This window comes from Cetorhinus maximus, chromosome 17 (genome assembly GCF_964194155.1).
Source record: "Cetorhinus maximus chromosome 17, sCetMax3.hap1.1, whole genome shotgun sequence".
NCBI classification, from domain to species: Eukaryota; Metazoa; Chordata; class Chondrichthyes; order Lamniformes; family Cetorhinidae; genus Cetorhinus; species Cetorhinus maximus.
This window is the reverse complement of record NC_135895.1, coordinates 39,889,006-39,912,923: the sequence shown is the minus strand read 5'-3', so window position 1 is coordinate 39,912,923 and position 23,918 is coordinate 39,889,006. Positions and strand designations below refer to the sequence as shown.

Genomic DNA, 23,918 nt, shown 5'->3' with positions numbered 1-23,918 from the left:
AAACGAAAGAAACGTGTCCATTTGAGATAGTCAGTACAGATCTTGGTGATCCAGCGATTAGGACTACGCACTCTCACTGCTGTGACCAGGTTCATTGCCCAATCAGAGAACCAATTTTCAACGTATGGAATGACCTTCTAGACAGAATAGTGACGCTAAAACTCGGATTATTCAAGAAACAATTGGATCCTACAACGGAAGGACACTAGGGTTTCTTTGAATGGATGAATTAAGATGATATAAATAGTTATTCTCACCCATAACTAAATTGGTTCTGATGAAGAATTCTTACCCAAAAAGGTTTTTTCTGTTTACAGGTGTAAATGATCTTAATATGTATCTGTAGTACTTTCTGTTTTCATTATTAAGTTTGTGCTGCAGCTTTGCAATATAGTTCCAGCTTTGTAAACTACTGACTTAGTTTTCTTCTTCACTCCATATAAACAAAGGAGGCTGAATATCAGAACGAGAAAAAAAATAGTGGAAATCTTTGTCCAAACCTGAAAGTATGACTCATTTATTCTTTCCACACAATCTGATTGAGCTGCTGAGTGTTTCCATCATGTTTTGTTCTATTTTCATATTTCTAGCCTCAGTAATTCTCTGTTTTTTCATTTATATTGTTTAGTTTACTGCCACTTCTCTGCCAGGAATACCTCCCTTAAAGAAATTCTGTTCCCTCTTCAGCGCCATTTCTGTTTGCTGTTTTTTAACCCTATTCACCTTCATTGCTTTCCCATTCCTCTGTTTTTGATAATTTTGCTAACGCTACTTTGACAGCCACAGCACTTTTCCAATACAACCTACATTTATATGGCACCTTTAACATAGAAAAACATTCTAAGGTACTCCACAGTGGTGTAATTAAGCAAAACAGATGCCAAGCCAAACATGGAGTTGTCAAAAACTTGGTCAAAGAGGTCAGTTTTAAGGAGGATCTCACTGGAGGATGGAAGGAAGGAAGCAGAGGGTCTGAGGGAAGGAAGTCCAAAAATGTGGGATCCAGGTGGCTGAAAGCACAACCACCAATGGTGAGGTGAGGATGGGGGGGATGGGTGAGTAGGGGGAGATGCACAAGAGATTGGAGATGAGTTCAGGTTACAGAGATAAGAACAGGTGAGGCCAATGAGAGGATCTGAAAAATAGGATGAGTTTTAAATTATAGGCAATGTGGTATCAGGAGCAAATCTAAGTCTGCAAGGACAAAGGTGATAGTTGAATTTGGATAGGTCTGGAGCTTTTTTTGTATGACCAGCATGTTTAGCAATCACCCTAATGAAGTCAAAGTATTGCTTGCAACTTCTAGTCAGAGTCTTAAAAGCTGCACTAAGATGTGATCTGTCTGATAAATTCCAAACTTTGGTGAAAGTGAAAAATTGCACTGAATTTATTTACTTATTCTGGGGGTGTGGGCATCACTGGCATTTACTGCCCATCTCTAGTTGTTAATTGTGTATTAATTGTTTAATTATATGGTGGTGGTGGGCATTAATTGGAGTTTCACATGAGCACATATAAAGAGACACTCATTGAAACTGAGTTAGGAGGTGTATGCTTGTAATACTTCACTCTAAATAAATGTAAGACTGAGTAAAGATTGGTTCCAGTGCTATCTTTCAGCAGCTGGCATTCTGGATGAAAATACTAGTTTCCTTGAAAAGATGACAGTGGGTGCACACTGATCCAGCAATGATGAAGGCATGGCGATGTCCAAGTCAGGATGGTGTGCTTGGATTTGATGGTGCTCCTATGTGTCTACTACCCTTATCTTTCTAGGTGGTCGACATCGCTGGTTTTGGAGGTATAACCTGCTGCAGTCAATCACATATATGGGATACACTGCAGTCAGCATGCTGATGGTGGAGGGCAATGATTCAGTCTATAAAATGTTCCAAGTAAACTGAGAGCAGTTTTTTTTTTACATATTTGTATCTGAAAACTGAAGCTCCCTATTGATAGTTGTTGTTCTTTACCTGCATGCCCTGGCAGCGGAGAATGTGGCCGTGGTAGTGTTGGAGAAGTGCTCGAAGTCACAATCAGGCTCTTCCTGTTACTTGAACGGCAACTGAAATAGAATGAAACGAAAGTTTAAAAACAAACCATTTCTGCTGTGACTTTTTCCAAACCTATCATTTGCGCTCAGTTCATCCTGATGGCAAGTGTCCTCTTCAGTCTCCTATTGCTCAACCTAATGTCTTGTACACGATGTGCTCTGCAACTGAAAACATGGCAGAAGTGGGTTTCTGAGAAAGTAAATGGGCAGTGTGCTAACAGCTGCCAAGTCACCAGCCATCCTTTATACACTATGTCCAAACAAAAGGTGAAACTAGACAAACCTCACTTGGGAGAATTGTGCTCTCCCTTCACTTCACCCTCGTCACCACCCCACAGATGTTGGATGCTATCTTAATTTGGTTCCTTGGAACGCTTTTAAGAGCAGATACCTTCACCTTGAAAATGACCTTTAAAGAATGGGCCTTAAATGCAGGACTATCATGCTAGCAGCGTAGTAGTGCATAAATAAAGTGTGTCAAACCAAGCAGTGCAGTCTGGCTTGCAGGCTTCCTTAATAGCTCCATGCTATTACTGATGTTGCTGTATCTCATTGTAATTTTTATAAAGCCCAATGCATTGCCTGTTTTCTGAAACTAAATTTCAAGTCTGACTTAAAACAAATTTATTTTCTTTTGAACTGTTTAACTAAGAGTGATAAATGTGTTAAATCTAAATTAGCAGATAGATCTAATATGTGGAATACACATTCCTGAAGGTCTGTGTCAGGCTACAGTGAGGGGTTAACAATACACTTAACTCATTCGGATGATGTTTGAAGCACCAACAAATGGTAGTGGCTTGCTTTTGTTAATCAAGATCGCACAGAATTTGATTTCTCTTCATCAAAACTACAGCGATTTTCCAGTTGATGAGAGACAATCAAGGTTAGCTCACAATAAATGAAAATTTTCTGCTATTCTTTGAATATAAAGAGCTAATCTGAATGCAATTATAAAGTGCTAAAATTCTGAGAGCTACAACTCCCTGGTGTTTTCCATTCTATTTACTAAATATTTGCAAAGGATTTACTGCAGCAAATTGTATGAAAACAGGATATTGAAAGAATCATAGCAGATTTCTTGCCGGCTGTCATATTGTTTTACAGCCTTAATTGTTTGTCTCTCTATCCAGCCCAATCAGGTGATAATATCCTTTTAAACAGAACAGTTCATTCACAATGCACCTAGGCTAAGAACTGCAATAAAGGTCAGTAAGCTAAACACTTGGTATTATTTTATGTTAAATTATGACAGTATTAGAAGTTGGCAGATGGGGTAAAGTCATGGGATAAATATTCCAAAGTGTTCCTGAATTTCGGAGAACAATTAACATTAAAATCAGGAAAGGAAGGAGGTCACCTCCAACTGATTATTTTACTTGTCACTCAGACAAAACAAATCAGCTATCATTATTCTAATTCTGGTCCCAATGGATGTTTGTGAACAGCACCTGTCTGTTCTTGGTCCAACATCAAAAGGTCAACATTGAATGAGTGAAGAAGTAAAATGTCACCTGGTGCAGGACACGATATTCTGAATATAGGCCAAATGCTGCTTGTTGGGGCAATGCCATGGCAGTTTTGTTTCAGCTGACTCTGCCATATTGATATAGAAATGCCTCATTTTGAATGCACATTTGTTTTTGACTATCAAAAGCTTAAACAAAACAGAAACATTTCCCCAGTGTTGATTTTAAATGAGTGACTATATCATGCTAAACCACATTGAAATAAAATTACCCTAGCTCTTTTTTAAAAAGGAAAGGTAACAATATATTTCCATCTTGCGTCTGGGACATTCATCCACATAGGACAAACTAGTTACTGATCCTCAAGCCTCTGCCAATACTGCTTTACAATCAGCTACTTAGAAGGTGAAAGTGACATGTGCCAATTAGTTTTTCAATTTTCCTTCCCTTCCTGGGAAGAAACAGATAGCCTACACCATGACTGCATGGCTAAGCTTAAAAATTGCAATGTCAAACCTGTGTCCTGTCACTCTGTAGCACAGAACTCTGTATCAATATGCACTAACATTCCCAGTACATTTTGAACCTAATTTACAAAATTATAGAGTGCAGCCTAAACACAGCCAGTCTTATGTCTAGATAAAGTGCAAAGACAGACACAACAATGGGAAAAAGAGAGACTCAAAGATGAACAACTTCAGCGTGTAATCACTATTCAGTCAACTAAATCACATCAAAATTAGAGACCCTAGTAGGTTAAAAATGTGCTTTGACAAAATTAAAAACTTGAAAGTAATGTATATATCTCATGAATGGATTTTATTTATATCTGTATTATATATATGTATATATAACATGCACATAGTATTTTTATGCAGATTGCTTCTTTCAATGGAAGGAATGCGTAATGTCACCAGCAACGTTCCCTCTAAGCTCTGTGGCTGTGCAGCAACCTGAAAGTCCCTGCTTAGGTCAAGCACAAGCCTGGCTCTATTACCACACACGCATTGCTGCGGAAAAAAATTAAAGGGCACATACACTCCAAAGAAATTAGAGGGTATGTTGGTCACCAGCTGTTTTTAATCCCGAACTGGTGTAAGACTATTTCTAGAAAAAGAAAATCAAGCCATCAAGCACGAAACTACTTATTCAGGCTTTCAGAAATTCCATTTAATAAGAAGGGAGGGAGAAATGTGAAAACACAATTAATAAAATAACAGTCAGACTTACTGCAGGGTTGCAGTCTTGTGCTTGCTGTGAATATAGTGTGGTGATGGCATTAACAGAAATGGATGCTTGAAATAATTACCTAACGAATAGCAATAAAGGCTTGGGTAATAAAACATATTAAGCAGGAATCTGAATATGTATAGGAGAAATCAAAAACTTTAGAAGTTAAGCCTCAATTCTTCTTGGCCTCCACCTATCACTGGCCCCCTATCGAGCTCTCCTGCCCCACCCCCTTCTACCAGCTTATATTTCATCTCATTTTTATAAGTCTTAGTTCTGATGAAGGGTCATACGGACTTGAAACGTCAACTGTATCCCTCTCCGCAGATGCTGTCAGACCTGCTGAGTTTTTCCAGGTATTTTTGTTTTTGTTCTTAATTCTCAATACATGTTATTTACTATGCATACATAGTAAACAAAAGGCAGTAATCCAGACAAGGATTGGTATCTTTAAGCAAAGAACATAGCTCAAGTTGACACAGAAGCCACGTTGCTGCCAAAAATGCCATGCCTTTCTGTAAAGAAGTAGTTAACCAATTTCATAAAAACATTTTCTGGTTAGAAAAAAAACATTGTCAAAGCTATTGCTGCTGAATATGTTGATGGTGGGCCACAGAACATGTTAGAATATCTCTTCATTTTGGATGATGACATACACAGTTACATATACATACTGTCACGATGTTGTGACATGTGCATGTGGAATATTAATCTTCAATTTCATCAGCTAGTCAAATATATATTTAGCTTCATTAAAAGGACTTAAAACAAATACACTGACTTAAGATGGCTGCCACAGGTCACCTTACATGCCTGGTATTATAAATTGGTCCATTTCTAGAAGTTTCCAATGTGGATTACAATTAGGGCATGCCAAGGCAACCTCCTGTGGAATTTCACACCTGCTGATGTCAAGAATTACTTCAAAGATGTATTGCAACTTGGAACTGGCTCTTACCATTTACATTTCTATGCAACTACCTTTCAGGCAAAGACAAAGTCTACAGGGCAAGGCCATATAGAAGGTATTGAGATGCTCTTTCTAGCTCATCACCAGGAAGAATGGTCGATTCAGAAGTGATGGCTGGAATATGATAGAAACAAATCATCTAGGCCATAAAACAATAGTCAAGGTCTGTCCAGACATGAGTTAATCAATTACCTTTTGGGGAATACCCAACTCATTATGGAGAGGGGTCATGTGACCAGAATAACCATTTTGAAACATCTTTTATCACAAAGCTACTAAAGGGCAGTCTAGAAGAAATCTGTCAATGGAGCAAGAACACCAGCTCTCTCTCTTCCCTGATCTCAAGTTCAGGGCCCTACCACTGTTACAGTTTGGATTCCATCACAGAGATAGAGAATTTCAATCAAAAGGAACCTAAGATGCAATATCATCAACTTATGGAAAAGACAGGTTATGTCTTTTACATTGGCCTCAACTCCACTGGAATTTCAAGACCACTGTGAAAAAAATCTGCTTCAGCCACCAACACCAGCAAAGATTCAAACAGTGAACTCTATTTCTTTTTTTTTTGCCTTTTATCATTGAATTTTAATTTGGCCAAAAAGTAGCCTCCTACTGTATAACTTGCAATTTGGCATGCTTGTGCATGTATGCGTGTTGCAATTAGTGGGACATGAGTTTACCTTTTTTAATCTCTTTACATCCTTACCTGAGTCGGTTTTTATCACAATTTTGTGTTTAAACTCATAGAAAGCCTGTCAGACTGAGCCTTTTGCAATCAGCACATAAATGGTTAAGTACAGACACTGAATTTATACCTTCATCCTTATGAATGACAAAAAATCCTGTTATGATCAATCAAGGAGTGGGAAATAAAGGCGAGTCCTGACACATGTCCTCACTCGTCATAACAATACATATAGTTGTCTGAATTTTGTGTTGACAGTGAGTGATCATTAATGTGAGAATGTTGCTGTAACAGCTACTCAGCCAGTCCAACTCTCCTCTCTTCTTTCCCTACAAATATTTTCTCTTCAGATAATTATCCAATTCTCTTTGAAGGCCTTAATTGAATCTTGGACAGTCTTGGACAGTGCATTTCAGATCCTAATCACTTACTGTCTAACGAGGTTTTTCCTCATGTCGCCTATGGTTCTTTCACCAATCACCTTAAATTAATATCCTGTTTCTCCACCCTTGTGCTAACGAGAACAATTTCTCCTTATCGACTCTGTCTACGCACATGATTTTGAACACCTCTAACAAATCTCTCAACCTTCTCTTCTCCGAGGAAAACAGCTCCACTTTCATCAATCTATCCAAGAAACTGAAGGTTCTCATCCCTGGAACCATTCCTGTAAAACTTTTCTGCACCCTTTCCAATGCATCCTTCCTTCAGTGTGGTGTCCAGAACTGGACACAACACTCCCATTGAGGCCAAACCAAAGTTTTATAAAGGTTCACCATAACTTCGATGTTTTTGTATTTTACGCCTCTATTTATAAAGCCCAGGATCCTGTATACCTTATTAACCACTGCCTCAACCTGCCCTGTCACCTTCAACAATTTGTGCACTACAGCCGAATATAATGCTAACCCATTTTTTTTCCTGATAAATGAACATGTTCCTGTTGTCAAAATGCTAGAAATTTACAAAATAAATTGCTCATGGCATTGCTCATATCACTTTCAATTATACATAAAGTCAAAGTTATATCTTATTAATCTGTTTATTATGACACATCTGATGGTAAAGGTTGAGTTGTTCAAATCCCAGAGGGAAACTTGAAACAACTGTCATAACCCATTTTTGCAATTTGTATGTTTCAAGATGCAGGCTTTGAATTCAGTAGTAATAAGACCACCAATTCTCAAGAGGTTTTTTTGTAAAAATGTATTAAACGTTTATCAATACAAGAAAGATTGTAAACAAATACATATATCTACAAAATTACTACAAGAATAACTACAAAAATCCCTTAATTGATCTGACTCTCAGTTACACCTCTATTAAGGCAACAGTAAAACTCATAGATTTAGCAGACCTCTGGCAAAGCACACCCTGGACAGTCACATTCAAAATGAGTTTCTTTCAGCTCTAGGTCCTTGCAGACAGGCTTGAGGCGTACAGGCCTTCTCACACTTGTTGGATCTTAAAATGCCTCTACCTTAAACACAATCTCCTTTCTCCTTTATACATATCTTTCTCTTTGAATGTAAAATTTCCATTGTTTCACTAGGCTTTTAACTTTACCTCTTCTAACAATAACATCCTTTCATCCCACCAATTTCATTTGTAAGCTGAAAAAAATGAACACATTGCTTGGAGTCTTCTAGCTAGGTGTAAGATTTCATCCGCAGTCTTGAATGGTTTCTTTTCTCAAATGCAAATTTATACTTTACCTTCTACCCTCCTTACGTTTATCTAATTAACATCTCAAAACAACTATACATCAAAGCACCCAGACCAGCTGGCTTTAATCCATGTAAGACACACACAGACACGCACATAGACACAGACCCCACTAGAACTCTATTTTAAAATAATTTCCAATAACATTATTATATCTTCTTCGCACTGTTATTAAACTAAACTACAGCCTGATTCTTAACATAAATAATTATATCTTACATTCTTGATAAGAAAAGAGAGGGGACAGCGTGAGAGCCAAGGTGAGGGGAACAGGTTAAAGAGTGGAACAGAGAAGTATTACAATTATGTTCTATTTTGAGACTGTGTCTTTAATTTAGGGTAAAAATTAAGGAGGTCATGTGAGCTATTCTGAAGTCTGCCAGTCAGCAAGCCTGGGTGGTTTGATTGTTAGAGGTTAAAAGGGGCCCAGGTTGTTTGCCTGGGAGGAAAGTGCAAGATATTTATGTTCGGAGACAATGGCAGAGGATGTATGCCATCAATGAATATACTGAGAGTTTCCAAAATGTCAGAAGTGTTGACACTGTCGGGTTGTAAATAGTTGTGCTTTAAATTGTTCATTTATTTCCAAGATAAAAAAAAAGAGTTGGGCTCTCAGTGATAGCTAATCAACATCTTTACCTGGATGCAAGGCCCATGTGACTCACATTGCTATGGTGACGGAAATGTGCATGGGAAACCACTATGATACCAGGTTATAGGCTTTCCTACAATATCACAAAAAGGGTAGTCTGCCAGGCTCCAGGAGAAAAAGAGCAGCCAGAGGCTAAAATTCTCTATGGTTCACCACGCAGGAATGCAGGTAGGAACTCGAGCTTGGATTGAAGTTAAAACAAGACTGGAAGATTTTCCCAGCTTTAGCTCGAAGGCAAAATCTCCAGGAAGGCTCACACTGCGAAAGACAGTTATGGAGTTAAAAGCTGTCATGCAGGGAAAGGAAAATATCAAAGTAAACCCTCCGGAGCTAGGAATCATTTTGATTATGTTAAAAATTCTGTTCTGTAGTTTCAAGTACAGGTGCCTACAAAAAGTGTTTAGTCAATAGTGCTTTTAATCTGTTACAATAAATGACTTAAGAAATGAAATTTGGTTTCATTCGTTCAGCTATTAACTGGAAGTTCAAATTTCTTTTTAGAAGTTATCTGTCTCTACGGGGATTATAACAGAAGAGAGAACTTTCAAGAAAACAAAACGGAAGTGGTCAAAAGTTGTTTTAGTACCAAATGCTTCTTTTGATATCATAGATTTGTGCCTAGTGAGATGAAATCTCAAAGGATATTAATGCAGCACTCACAAAATACAGGATTACATTGGATGGTAAAAACAACTGTTTAGAATAATTTATGATTTATCTTTAATACTTTACAATTATTTTGGTGCACTTAAAAACAAAATTACAGCTGCAGCTGTGTAGACATGACCATTAACTATATAGTTATCATTATCATAGTAAAATGTAGACAAGAAACGTGGGCAACAAAAAAACATTTAGTTCAATCCACAGTGCGGCCTGCCTTAGACCACCACCTACATACAGGTGCAAGATGCACAGGATCCACCAGGAGAGTCACCGCAAAAGTTTGTTTCTCTTCCATGGTCTTGTATCACTAAAAAACCCAACAGGGAATTCATGAAAAAATATTTTCTCAGAGAGTGATAAGAATGTAGAACTCACTACTGCAAGGAGAAGTTGAGGCAAATAAAGTAGATGGATTTAAAAAGAAGCCAGATAAACATGAGAAAGGAATCATGGGATTAGATAAAGGCTTGTGTGGATCATAAACAGCAGCATTAACCTATTGGGCTGAATGGCATATTTCTGTAATATAAATACAGTGGGTTTGGAAGGTGCTGCCCAAGGAGCCTTGGTGCGTTCCTGCAGTGCATCTTTTAGATCGTATACACTGCTGCCTCTGTGCGTCAGTGGTGGAGGGAGTGAATGTTGGCTGATGGGGTGCCATTCAAGTGGGTTGCTTTGTCCTGGATGGTGTCAAGCTTCTTGAGTGTTGTTGGAGCTGCACTCATCCAGGCAACTGGAAAATATTCCATCACACTCCTGACTTGCGCTTTGTAGATGGGGGCAGGCTTTGGGGAGTCAGGAAGCGAGTTACTCATCGCAGGATTCTGAGCCTCTGACCTGCTCTTATAGCCACAGTATTTATATGGCTAGTTCAGCTTAGTTTCTGGTCAATGGTAACTCCCAGGATGTTGATAGTGAGGGATTCAGCGATGGTAACGCCATTGATTGTCAAGGAACAAGGGTTAGATTATTTCCAGCTGGAGATGGTCATTGACTGGCACTTGTGCGAATGCTATTTGCCACTTGTCAGACCAAGCCTGGATATTGTCCAGCTTTTGCTGCATTTGGACATGGACTGCTTCAGTATCTGAAGAGTTGCGAATGGTGCTGAACATTGTGCAATCATCAACAAACATCCCCACCTCTGAGCTTATGATGGAAGGAAGGTCAATTTTGAAGCAGCTGAAGATGGTTCGGCTGAGGACTCTACCCTAAGGAACTGCAGTGACAACCTGGAACTCAGATGACTGAACTCTTCCTTTCTGCTAGGTATGACCCCAAACAGAGTAGTGTTTCCCCCCGATTCTCACTGACTATAGTTTTGCTAGGGCTCCTTAATGCCATACTCAGTCAAATGCTGCCTTGATGTCGTGGGCAGTCATTCTAACCTCACCAAACATGGATCTCTTTTGTCTATGTTTGAACCAAGGCTGTAATGAGGTCAGGAGCTGAGTGGCCCTGGCGGAACCCAAGCTTAGTGTCAGTGAGCAGGTTATTGCTAATCGAGTGCTGCTTGATAGCACTGTTGATGGCCCCTTCCATCACTTTACTGATGAGTGAGAGTAGACTGATGAGGCAGTAATTCATCAGGTTGATTTGTCCTGCTTTTTGTGTACAGGGCATACCTGGGCAATTTTCCACATAGCTGGGTAGATGCCAGTGTTGTAGCTGTACTGGAACAGCTTGACTAGGGGCACAAGTTTTGGAACACAAGTATTCAGTACTGTTGCTGGAATATTATCAAGGTCAATAGCCTTTGTAGTATCCAATGCCTTCAGCATTTCTTGATATCACGTGGAGTGAGTCGAATTGACTGAAGACTGGCACCTGTGCTGCTGGGAACCTCCAGATGAGACGGGGATGGATCATCCACTCGGCACTTCTGGCTGAAGATTGTTGCAAATGCTTCAGTCTTATCTTTTGCACTCATGTGTTGGGCTCCCCCATTATTGAAGATGGGGATACTTGTGGAGCCTCCTCCTCCAGTGAGTTGTTTAATTGTCCACCACCATTCACAACTGGATGTGGCAGGACTACAGAGCTTAGGTCTGATCTGTTAGCTGTGGAGTCGCTTAGCTCTATCTATTGCTTGCTGCTAATGCTGTTTGACATGCAAGTAGTCCTGTGCTGTAGCTTCACCAGGTTGACACCTCATTTTTAAGTATGTCTAGTGCTGCTCCTGGCATGCCCTCCTGCACTTTTCATTGAACCAGGGTTGATCCCCTGGCTTGATGATGATGGTAGAATGGGGGATATGCTGGGCCATGAGGTTACACATCATGGTTGAGTACAATTCTGCTGCTGCTGATGGCCCACAGCACCTCATGGTTGCCGAGTCTTCAGTTGCTAGGTCTGTTAAATATCTACCCCATTTAGCATGGTGTTAGTGCCACACAGCACGATGACGGGTATCCTCAATGTGAAGTTGGGACTTCGTCCCCACAAGGACTGTGCGGTGGTCATGGGCAAATGCACCTGTGGCAGGCAGGTTGGTGAGGATGAGGTCAAGTATGTTTTTTCTTCTTGTTGGTCCCCTCACCACATCAGCTAAGGGGGAATGGTGGGGGGAGGTGGGGGTGGTATCAGCACAAGGTTTCCTTGCCCAGGTTTGACCTGATGTCATGAGACTCCATGGAGACTGGAGTCGACGTTGAGGAGTAACAAGGCGATTCCCTCCAGACTATGTACCATTGTGCTACCACCTCGGCTAGGTCTGTCCTGCCAATGGGACAGAACATACCCAGGGATGGTGGTGGTGTCTGGGACATGTCTGTAGGGTATATTTCCTTGAGCATGTGCATATGCCCGGCTGTTGTTGACTAGTCTGTGAGACAGTTCTCCCAATTTTGGCATAATCCCACAGAGGACTTTGCAGGGTGACAGGGCTGAGTTTGCCGTGGTCGTTTCCAGTACCTAGGATGCCGGGTGGTTCATGCGGTTTCATTCCTTCTTAGCAGTTTTGATACAACTGAGTGTGTTGCTAGGCCATTTCAGAGGATAGTTAAGAGTTAACCGCGTTGATGTGTATCTGGAATCACATGTGAGATGGCAGATTTCCTTCCCTAAAGGACATTAGTGAACTAGATGGGTTTTTATGTCAATCAACACGTGGTCGTCATTAGACTTTTAATTCCATATTTTTTCTTGAATTCGAATCCCATCATGGCAGATGGGTCCCAAGAGCATTACCCTGGGTCTCTGGATTACTAGCCCAGTGACAATACCACTATGCCACCGCCCCCTTGTCTGATGTAACATATGAAATAGCAATCACACCTATGATTGATGAAAGGCACTACAATGAATAGCTTAGTGTCAACAGTAAAACACAACCTTCCAACAACCTTCTGCCTGTCCTTCAAGACCTCTGGACCTATATTCTATTCTTCAGTTTGGTACTGAAATGCTGCCTCAAAGGTTCCACAGGAAAATGAATTTCTCAGTCATATGTGTGGCATCAAACGCACTGAGCGCTTGAAAGCTTAGAAATCTGTAAACCATCATCAGCTGGTTGGTTTCAGTCTATCATTTAGCACAAGGCCTACCATTATTTAATCAACTGAAAGCAGCTACTTGAATGCTGTAATTTCTGTGGAATGCATAAAAATCCATACTGAAGTCAGGCCAAACAAATGACTTTTATGCTGTATGTGCATTATCGCCTCTTTGTTTTAACATTAAACTAGTTATTCAGGTTACAGTCTTCATGCTTCAGTGAAATTTCAGTATATTTATCATCCACTGCGAGTCGCCTGACAGACAACATTGAACTTGTGCAGGAGATAATTTTTTTACCTTTTCATAAGGACTATTAAAATATCTTTAAATTGTTGATTTACTGCTCCACGGAGTGGTAGAACATGTTCGCTATACGGCAAGTTTCCAATCATGACTTTTGGGAGTAAGGAGGTCTGACTAAAAGCAGTGTGTGAGTAAGACTGCCAGATGCTGATGCAGAGGAACGAAACAGATGGCAAATTCTATACATCTTATTTTAACATAAAAGTATTCCTCAGTAACCCTTCAAGACAGAATGTCACTAAAAACAGTGAGTGCTGGCAGTACTCAACAGGTCAGGAAACATCCGTGGAGTGAGAAGCTTAGCTAAGGTTTCATATCATCAACCTTTCTTCAGACTACGTACTGTAGTTCCTCTGTCCTTACCATAACCCACATTCATAGTTGAAATAAAGATACCAAAGGCATTATCCCATGAATAGTAAGAAATGACACCCAAGTCTGAAAAAAACTGGTAAAACAAGTGATTATAAATTAACCTTGGTGCATATATGTAAACCACACATCCTGAACAAGCTCTTATTACATCTTATTTAAAAGAACATTGTGATCTGCAACCTTTACCAACAAGTGAGAGAACAAGTTGATAATGCTACTCAAAAGCATACAGGGTCCGAAGGTTTTATGATGGGGGCATAGAATTAAGTCTTCTCCTTTGTATTCTAAGCCTTTACAAATCAATGGTTAGACCACATTTACAATATGTTCAGTTAGGCTGCCCTACTTTGGGAAGGATGCCAAGAGCAAGACCAGTGCAAAGGTAAAGGAACAGATTTATTAAAATAACCCCAAACTGTAGATATATGAAACTAGAGAAAATGGTATTCTTTTGAGTAGAAAAGAGAAAGTTCGGAGGGAATAGGATAGAGATTATCATCTGGATTATTACCCGAGCCACTGGCAAATTGGCAAAGGGCAAATAAGATTAGGGAAATGAATACGTGGCTCAGAGACTGGTGGGGGAGATAAGTTCCCATTTGTGGGGCACTGGCATCAGTACCTGGGAAAGTGGGGGCTGTACCGCTGGGATGGTCTACACCTGAACCGTGCTGGGACCAGTGTTCTAGCAAGCTGCATAACTTGGGAAGTAGTGGGGGCTCTAAACTAAACAAGGCGGGGGTGAGGGATCAAGTTTGTGTAGATGTAGCAAATCAAGGGGTAGAGTCAAGGCAGGAGAGCAAAATAGTAATATGAGAAATGAGGGTCAGAGAGAAAAAAACCTAAGAATACATCAACAGCCAAGGCTAGGGGCAGAATGTTGCGCTTGTCAGGCAGGCATGCGCCCGACCCGAATGAGCATAAAGTGATGCGCAATGACATTGGGCAAGCGTCCTGACGTCATCTCGCACTTGCGTGATATTTTGGTGGGTGGGCGCGCACGGGGGTCAGCAGCACACCCGTCAACAATTAAGAGGCATTCTAAGGCCATTAAAGCAATAATTAAATTAAATTCTTCACTGTCCGTCTAACCTTATGGTTGGCGGGCAGGCGAAAAGGCCAAGTGGTCTTTGGGTTTTTTAAGGAAAACTCATCCATGGTCGGGATGAGGTTACAAATAGCAAATAAAAATTAAATTAAAATTTTTAAATTTCATTCATAACATGTCCCTGCTTATGTGACAGAGTCACATGAGGGGGCATGTTTTTAATATCACTTAAGTTTTTAATTTTTGAGTTTATAAATCCTCACCTCCCTGAGGCAGCTCTGTGCTTCAGGGAGCTTTCATTGTGCAAACCCACATGCATGCACGAACTTCTACGCTCGCCCTCCTCCTGCCCCACCCCAGCAGCACTGAGCACTGCAGCGCATGTTTTACGTTCCAGCGTGAAATCCATGTCGGGGTTCAATCGCGGGCAGCGGGTCGGCTTCGCGACAGCTCCCGGGCCCACCCGCCATGCTCGCCCAACGAGGGCAAAATTCTGCTCTAGATGTTATAGAGATAACAAAAAGACAAAACTAAAGGCTCTATATCTGAATGCGCATAGCATTCATAACAAAGTAAAAGAATTGATAACGCACATTGTAGTAAATAAATATGATTTGATCGCCATTATGGAGACATGGCTGCAGGATAACAAGGATTGGGTCTGAAATAGTGAGGGGTATATGGCATTCAAGAAGAATAGGAAACTAGGTAAAGGTGGAAGGGTAGCACTGTGAATCAAGGATGGCATTGGTGCAATAGTTAGAGACGACCTTGGTTCAAGAGATCAGAATGTAGAATCGGTTTGGGTGGAGATGAGGAATAGTAGGGGAAAGAAGTCACTGGTGGGAGTGGTCTACAGGCCCCCTAACAGTGACCATAATGTACGACAAAGAATACAAGAAGAAATATTGGGTGCATGAGATAAGGGGATGGCAATAATCATGGGTGATTTTAACCGACACATAAACTGGAAAAATCAGATCGGCAGTAGCAGCCTGGATGAGGAGTTCTTAGAATACTTCCAAGGTAGTTTCTTAGAGCAGCACATTCTGGAGCCAACCAGAGAGCAGGTTATATTAGACTTGGTGTTGTGTAATGTGACAGGGTTAATTAAGACCTCAGAGTAAAGGCACCCCTAGGTAGGAGCAACCACAATATGATTGAATTTTACATCCAGTTTGAAAGGGAGAAGAGTGGGTCTAAGACCAGTATTTTAAACTTAAATAAGGACAATGATGTTTAACGAAAGTTGACCTAGCTGAAGTGAACTGGGATACTAGGCTAGAGGACAGATTGCCAGAGAAGCAGTGGCAGACGTTTAAGGGGGTATTTCAGAATATGGGAGAATGGGGTTGAGAAACTTATCAGCCATGATTGAATGACGGAGCAGACTCAGCGGGCCGAATGGCCTAATTTCTGCTCCTATGTCTTATGGTCTAATACTCAGAATAAGTATAGGAAAGAAAAGTTCTAAAGGGGGGACCGCCATCCATGGTTAACTAAATAAGTTAAAGGCGGCATCAAACTTAAGGAAAAAGCATATAGCTGCACAAAGATGCGTGGGAGGTCAGATGCTTGGTCAGAATATAAAAAACAGCAGAGAATGACTAAAAGGTTAATCAGGGGAAAGAAATTAGAGTGCGAGAGGAAGCTAGCTAGAAATGCAGAAACGGACAGCAAGAGTTTCTACAGGTATTTAAAAAGGAAAAATTGAAAATTAGTGTTGGTCCTCTATAGAATGAGAATGGGTAGATAACAGTAGATAATAAGGAAATGGCTGGTGATATGAGAAAATATTTTGCTTCTGTCTTTGCTATAGAGGGTGTAAAAACCATTACAGTAATAGCTGTAAATCAGGATATGGAAGGGAGAGAGGAGCTAAGTGAAATTACAATCACTAGGGAAGTGGTATTGAGCAAACTGATGGAATTGTGGGTTGACAAGTCTCTGGGACCTGTTGGACTTCATCCTAGGGTCTTAAAACACGTGGTTAATGAGGTAGTAGATGCATTGTTGTTAATTTTCCAAAATCCACCAGATTCTGGAAAGGTTCCATCAGACGGCAAAGTAGCAAATATAATCCCCCAATTTGAGAAGGGAGGGAGGCAGTAAACAGGAAATATTGGGCCAGTTAGCTTGATGTCTGTAGTGGGGAGCATGTTAGAATCAATCATTAAGGAGGTTATAGCTGGGCACTTAGAAAAACGCAGAGTAATCAATTTGACAGGAAGAACAAAAAAGCAGAGTATTACTTAAGTGGGGAACGGCTGCATAAATCTGAGGCGCAGAGGGGTCTAGGTGTTCTAGTATGAGTCACAAAAATTTAGTATGCAGGTGCTGCAAGTAATTAAGGTGACTAATGGAATTTATTACGAGAGAGATTGAACATAAAAGTAAGGATGTTATGCTTCAGTTATACAGGGCATTGGTGAGACTGCACCTCGAATACTGTGCGCAGTTTTGGTCTCCTTATTTAAGGAAGGATGTAAATGCATTGGAGGCGATTCAAAGGAGGTTTACTAGATTGATACCTGGAATGAGGAAAGGTTGGGCAGACTGGGTTTGTTTCCACTGGAGTTTAGAAGAGTGAGGGGTGATTTGATTGAAGTATTCAAGATCCTGAACGGCCTTGACAAGGTGGACAATGAAAGGATGTTTCCTCTTGTGGGTGAGTCCAGAACTAGGGGGCACTCTTTTAAAATTAGGAGTCACTCTTTTAGGATAGAGATGAGGAGGAATTTTTTCTCTCTGAGGGTTGTGTGATTTTGGAATTCTCTGCCTCAGAAGGTGGTGGAGGCGGGGTCATTGAATATTTTTAAGGCAGAGGTAGACAGATTCTCGTTAGACAAGGGAATCAAAGGTTATCGGGGTTAGATGGGAATGTGGAAATCAAAACACAAGATGATCAGCCATGATCTTATTAAATGGCGGAACAGGCTCGAGGGCCCGAATGGTCTACTCCTGTTCCTATTTCTTATGTTCTTAATCGGGAAGAGTCAACAACATAGTTTTGTGAAAGGGAGTTCATGTTTAACCAATTTATTGTAGTTCTTTGAAGGAGTAACATTCGCTGTGGATAAAGGGGAGCCTGTAGATATACTGTACTTGGATTTCCAGAAGGCATTTAATAAGGTGCCCCATCAAAGGTTATTGCAGAAAATAAAAGCTCATGGTGTAGGTGGTAACATATTAGCGTGGTTGGAGGATTGGCTGGCTGGCAGAAAACAGAGAGTATGCATAATTGCGTCTTTTTCTGACTGGCAGGATGTGATGAGTGGAGTCCCACTAGGGTCTATGCTGGGGCCTCAACTTTTTACAATTTAAATCAATGACTTAGATGAGGGGAGCGAAGGCATGGTAGCTAAATTTGCAGATGACACAACATAGGTAGGAAAGTATGCTGCAAAGAGGACATAAGGAAGTTGCAGACAGACATAGATAGATTAAGTGAGTGGGCAAAAAATTTAGCAGATGGAGTATAATGTGGGAAAATGTGAAGTTGTTCACTTTGGCAGGAATAATAAAAAAGCAGAATATTATTTAAATGGAGAACAGCTACAGAATTCCAGGGTGCAAAGGGATCCAGGTATTCTAGTGCATGAGTCACAAAAAGTTAATATGCAGGTACTGTAAGTAATTAAGAAGGCTAATGGAATGCTATTCTTTATTACAAGAGGGATTGAACATAAAAGAAGCATGTTATGCTTCAATTATACAGGGCATTGGTGAGACCACATCTCGAATACTGTGTGCAGCTTTGGTCTCCTTATTTAAGGAAGGATGTAAATGCATTGAAGGCAGTTCAATGGAATAAGCAGGTTGTCTTATTATAATTAGAGAAGCACAGGAATACAGAGAATAGGGAGGGGTAAGACCATGGAGAGGTTTGAAAACAAGGATGAGAATTTTTGAAGTTGAGGCATTGCTTAACCAGGAGCCAATACAGGTCAGCAATTGAGTAAGGACACGGGCACCAAAGCTTTGGATAATCTCAAGTTTACAGAGGGTAGAAAGTGGGAGGTCAAGCAGAATTGCATTGGAATAGTCAAACCTAGAGATAACTAAAGCATGGATGAGGGTTTCAGCAGCTGATCAGGAAAAGGATGGGGTGGAAATTTCCTCGTAACTACTCCGGATATGCTGTTGTAATTTGACCAACAGCGACGTGGAAACTTATTTACTCATAAACCGGGTTTCCACTGCACTGCCAGCAAAGAAACGGCAGCAGAACTACAGTTAGTCTGTGAAATTGCCAGCCATAAATTTAAGATCATCACCAAAGTAATAGAGGAAAAGTTTAAAAGAATATTTCGATTCAATGGTTTGTGATGACATGGATACAGCGTTGGAATCAGAATCTATAAAAGCTTTAAAGAGAGAAGTGGATATATATTTCAAGAAGAAAACTATAAAATGTTACGGGGAAAGGGCAGGGGAATTGAATTAACTGGAAAGCTATTTCAGAGAGCCTGCGTTCAGCCAAATGGCTTCCTTCAAAATTCTACAATTTTATGAGGATTAATCACAGCAACATTAGAAATTCAAGACAACAGTGAAAACAGCAATTGTATTGGCTTGCAATGTAAAGCCCAAGGGGGTCATGCTACTCCAGAATCAGTGTAGGGCATGACTCAGGAGCTAGACTGTCACTTTTGTACAGTTTCAAAGAGGAAACCACTTCCCAGAAATACAAAAATGGCAGGAGAACTCCATGCTAAGTGAGCCAAGAGAGAAGTGGAAAGGAACTTGGCAGATGCAAAACAGAACAGCGAGTGATTTTTTTTCCAAAACACTTGCAGCAAGAGAATTGTCAGGAAGGAAGTTCAAAGCCTATCAGAGCCACAAGGGAACGGAAAGAGGTGCAAGACATGCAAGGTAACTATTTCACAGAGATTTTTTTTAAAACCGGGTAGGTCAACAACAGCAGGAGTCAGTTGATACTATGGAGAAGAAGAGAATGAAAAGAAGCAAATCAAGTTCCCACATTCAAAAAAAGCACCACAGCCATGCTTGGCAACTACAGGCACAGCATGAACAATGATTAGAAAGCTGATGTAGTCAATGATCGGAAACAAAATGGACGATTGCTTATGAGAAAATCACCAAATGACAACCAAAAAACCTTCAAAGATGGACTGATTTTGTCTGACCAACCCAATAGACTTTTCTGTGGGGTTATTTCTCAAAGGCATTTGACATAACAATCACAGGGCTTCTCAAAACGTTTGTTAAAATAAAGCATGAAAGACCCCTTCACAAATTAATATCAATTCTGGTCAGTATAACAGAAGGCAGTGAGGAGGAAAGCAATGACACTGATCCCTGGTTTTAGGATAATGTGTTCTGAGGAGCAACTTGATATGTTATGCTTTTTCAAGCTCGAAAATGAAAGATATTTCAGTGCGCCTGGTAGAGTCACTTCAACAAAATAGAGACTGCAAACCTGGAACAAAACTTTAAGATATACCAAGGCAGTAGCACAACAGGTTTAAGGTTGTGAAAAATTTTTAGGTCAAACATCAGAAGTATGGGGGAAGACAGTGGTATAGTGATAATGTTGCTGGATGATTAATCCAGAGGCCCAGGCTAAAGGTCTGGGGACCTGGGTTCAAATGCCACCATGACACCTGGTGGAATTTAAATTCAATTAATAAATCTGGAATATAAAGCAAATCTCAGCAATGGTGACCATGAAACGATCAATGATTGTTATAAAAACCCATTTGGTTCACTAATGTCCTTCAGGGAAGGAAATTTGCCATTTGCCTTACCCAGTCTGGCATACATGTGACTCCAGATCCACAGTAATGTGGTTGCCTCTCAACTGCCCTCTGAAATGACATAGCAAGCCACGCAATTCATGGGCAATTAGGGATGGTCAACAAATGCTGGCCTTGCCACATCCCATGAAAGGATAAAGAAAAAAAAAGAACAATAACACTGGGCACTGGAAACAGGCAGATCTTGCATTCTGGAAGGATAGGATCAAGGAGTCAAAAAGGCATTGGAATATGTCTTTCAATGAGCTTTTCTGGGAATAAATCATCTTTGAAATTATTTAAATTTGGCTTTAATGGTTAAAACTTCTATGTGATACCACCTTGACTACCACCTTGAAAGAGTGAAGCTGAAGCTACTGAAATTCCCACTCCCAGCTACATTTCTTTAGGTAGCAACTTGTAAAGTAATAATAGTTAACGGTGCTCAGGAGATCCAGGAGATTATTCTCTCTGGGCAGGTTTAAAAACGCCTGGATTTATACTCCGAACAGGAAACAATGGAATAACCACAAATTTTTTTCTCGGGTTCCCCCAACCCATCAGCAAGATTTAACTACATAAGGTATATTCAACTATCTATTTGGATACCTGCTGCTCTGGTCATTGTGAGATCCCTCCACCATAGAAACAAAGAACTGCCAAGGCAACCCAAATTGTTGCTTGTGACAGGCCTAATAATTTAAGAGATTTTCAAGCAGTTTACAAATATATCATAGTTCTTACTTGTGGGGTGGCAGATAGGGAAATTGCCTGTCTCATATTAAGAAAAACAACACTGGGTAAAAATTTCACGTGAGTCCTGTCAAAAAGTCAAATCAAATATGGCTGATTAACAATAAGGCCTACAGTTCACTGACTGTTCAAGCCAAAACTATTGCTGGAAGAGAAAAAGATGGCTCATCTTGTTCACTTTCTATCATCCTATAGTTCTAATGACAAAACCATGATAGAGTTCAAATTCAAATTAAGCCACAGTGGAATTTTCTTTTTAAGAAACTTAAAAAACTCATACATTCTAAGAATCAAATAGTGGGTTCATTAATTTGTGCAAAGAGTTTCAGAAAGTAAATGCCAACACAATCTGATTGGACCAAATGACCTTTTTCTGTGCTGCATATTCTATGTATTTTCTATGTATTACTAAATTCAAGTCCAATGAGTGTTAACTGGGACAATTTCCAAATAGCTTACATAAAACAGTCGTTGAACGATCAAATGGAATGAGTGGTGAAAGATGAATGGCTACAAAATAAGTCTAGATGGAACTAAGTTTTAAACAAATGTCAAACACTGGAAATATGCCAGAAGAATATTCAGGAGCTGGTGCAAGACAGGATGAATCAACCATTTCCTATTTGTATAATAACCCACATTAGTGGAAACCCTGCATGAACTAATTGAGCCATCACCCACCAGAAATTACCATCTTTCTGGAATGTCTGATAGAATATTTGACCCTCGAGTGCAAGGATCCTTTCTGCAAGATAGTAGAGTCCTGCTTCTGCTTATCACCATGATGCTGTAAAGTCAGAATATGCAAAGCCAAAAATAAGTTACCATTATAATTTTTATTCAATCAGCTCATTTTATTTGACCTTTTGGACCCGTGAGGTCAGTTGTATGAATATTTCTGGCCCATATATTGTTAAAACGAAAGAGAGGCACTCAAGAAGATGTAAAGGTGGTTTACTAGAATGACATCAGACTGAGAAGTTACACCCATCAGGAAAGATTGAACAGGCTGGGGCTCTTTTCTCTGGAAAAGGGAAGGTTGACCTGATAGAGGTCTTTAATATTATGAAATAATTTGATAGGACAGTGATAAAGAAAATATTTCTGCTTGCAGGGAAGGCCCAGATCTCAAAGTCACAACTACATGATAGTCACTAATAAATCCAATAGGAAATTCATGAAAAACTTTATCCAGGTGGAGGTTAGAATGGGGAGTCACTACCGCAAGAAGCAGTTAAGGCGGATAAGAAAAGATAGACCTTGATTTATATAGCTCTTTTTGCAACTACCGGGTGTCCTGAAGAACTTTACAGATAATTAAGTGCTTTGAAGTGTAGTCACTGTCGTAATGTAGGAAACATGACACCTAATTTGTGCACAGCAAGCTCCCACAAACATCAATATGATAATGATGGTAATCTGTTTTTTGTGATGTTGATTAAGAGATAAATATTGGCCAGGGACCAGGGGTGACTCCACTGCTCTCCTTTGAAATGGCGCCATGCGATTTTTTACATCCACCCAAACAAGCAGATGGGGCCTCCGTTTAACATCTAAGCCAAAAGCACTCCCTCAGTGCTACACTAGAGTGTTTCCATAGATCTTTGTGGTCAAGCCCTAGTGTGGGATTTGAACATAGAGCCTTGTGACTCAGAGGCTAGATTGCTACAAATTGAGCCATGGCTGAAACAATGGCATAGATGAATCTAAGGGGAACTAGATAAACATTTGAGGGAGAAAGGAATAGAAGCATATTTTGATGGGATTTGATGAAGAAGGCCGGGAGGAGCATTAAGAACTGCACTGACTTGTTTGGCTGAACACACCCCGTTTCTGTGTTGCAAATAGTATGTAATAGTATGTGAAGAAGTCATGTGGCACTGTGTCTGATCCAGTATCTCTGGGTTCAAGCCCCACACCAGGACTTGATGGGCAAGAAGGTGCATTCATAACGTGGCCAAACATGTACTATCTTGTAAATCCTTCCAACATACTCCAATGACAGATGACATACTCCAATGGCAGGTGAGGTCCCTGATCAGCCATGTGATGGAAAAAAAATGGAGCCTTTACCATCACTATCCATAGCTCCAGGCTATTCCGAAGTGTTGAAGCGTATGTTGCCACAGCTACTGGGAAACCTTGGGTCTCTTCAGACTCCGGTTGGCTCACCTGGCTGGCTGAGCTGCTGTGGATCAGATCGGTGCTTCCAGAATAGGGTTCAATCCCCATTCTGGCTGGGGTGGATTCAGGATCTGTCCACGGTGGTGGAGGTTGTGGCGCTGTGGGTCGGACCTGACTTCAGGCAGAAAACCGAAGAAGAAGGAGAATATACTATGGGATCAGGAGAAATGAAGAAAACAGGTAAAGAAACCCATGGCCATAAAGAGCATATAACCTGTTTCAGAATAAAAACAAATGACTAGACATGCTTGTTATTTTAATTTTGCATTCCACTCCCACACTGGCTTCTCTGTCCTTGGTCTCATATACTTTATTTAAATGAAGCTCAACAGAAGCTTGAAGAATAGCAACTTATCTTTCATTATGCTTTTCACAACCTTCCAGACTCAAATTGGCTGTTTCAGGCCTTAACTGCCGTTCTCAATTATTTCCCGCACATTAGGTGCTTGTCATGGCTCTGCTATTCCCATTTACAGTTCCGCTAGACCCCTTTTTGCTTGTCCCATGATCTCTCACTTGTGCCTTGCACCATCAACCCCTTTGTC

At 40.4% G+C, this 23,918-nt stretch overlaps 2 protein-coding genes across 5 annotated transcripts in view; both read right to left on the bottom strand.

Annotated features, from left to right (window-relative positions):
• tmem69 (transmembrane protein 69) overlaps positions 1-23,918 on the bottom strand; it is a 522,919-nt gene that overhangs the window by 60,119 nt on the left and 438,882 nt on the right. The gene's annotated exons all lie outside the window — the stretch shown is intronic.
• Positions 1-23,918, bottom strand: part of mast2 (microtubule associated serine/threonine kinase 2) — a 544,666-nt gene that overhangs the window by 179,050 nt on the left and 341,698 nt on the right. For all 4 annotated transcript variants that reach the window (XM_078561040.1, XM_078561041.1, XM_078561042.1 and 1 more), the window contains one exon: positions 1,974-2,065. In XM_078561040.1, the coding sequence (XP_078417166.1) occupies positions 1,974-2,065 (92 nt within the window). The remainder of the gene's footprint in view (positions 1-1,973; positions 2,066-23,918) is intronic.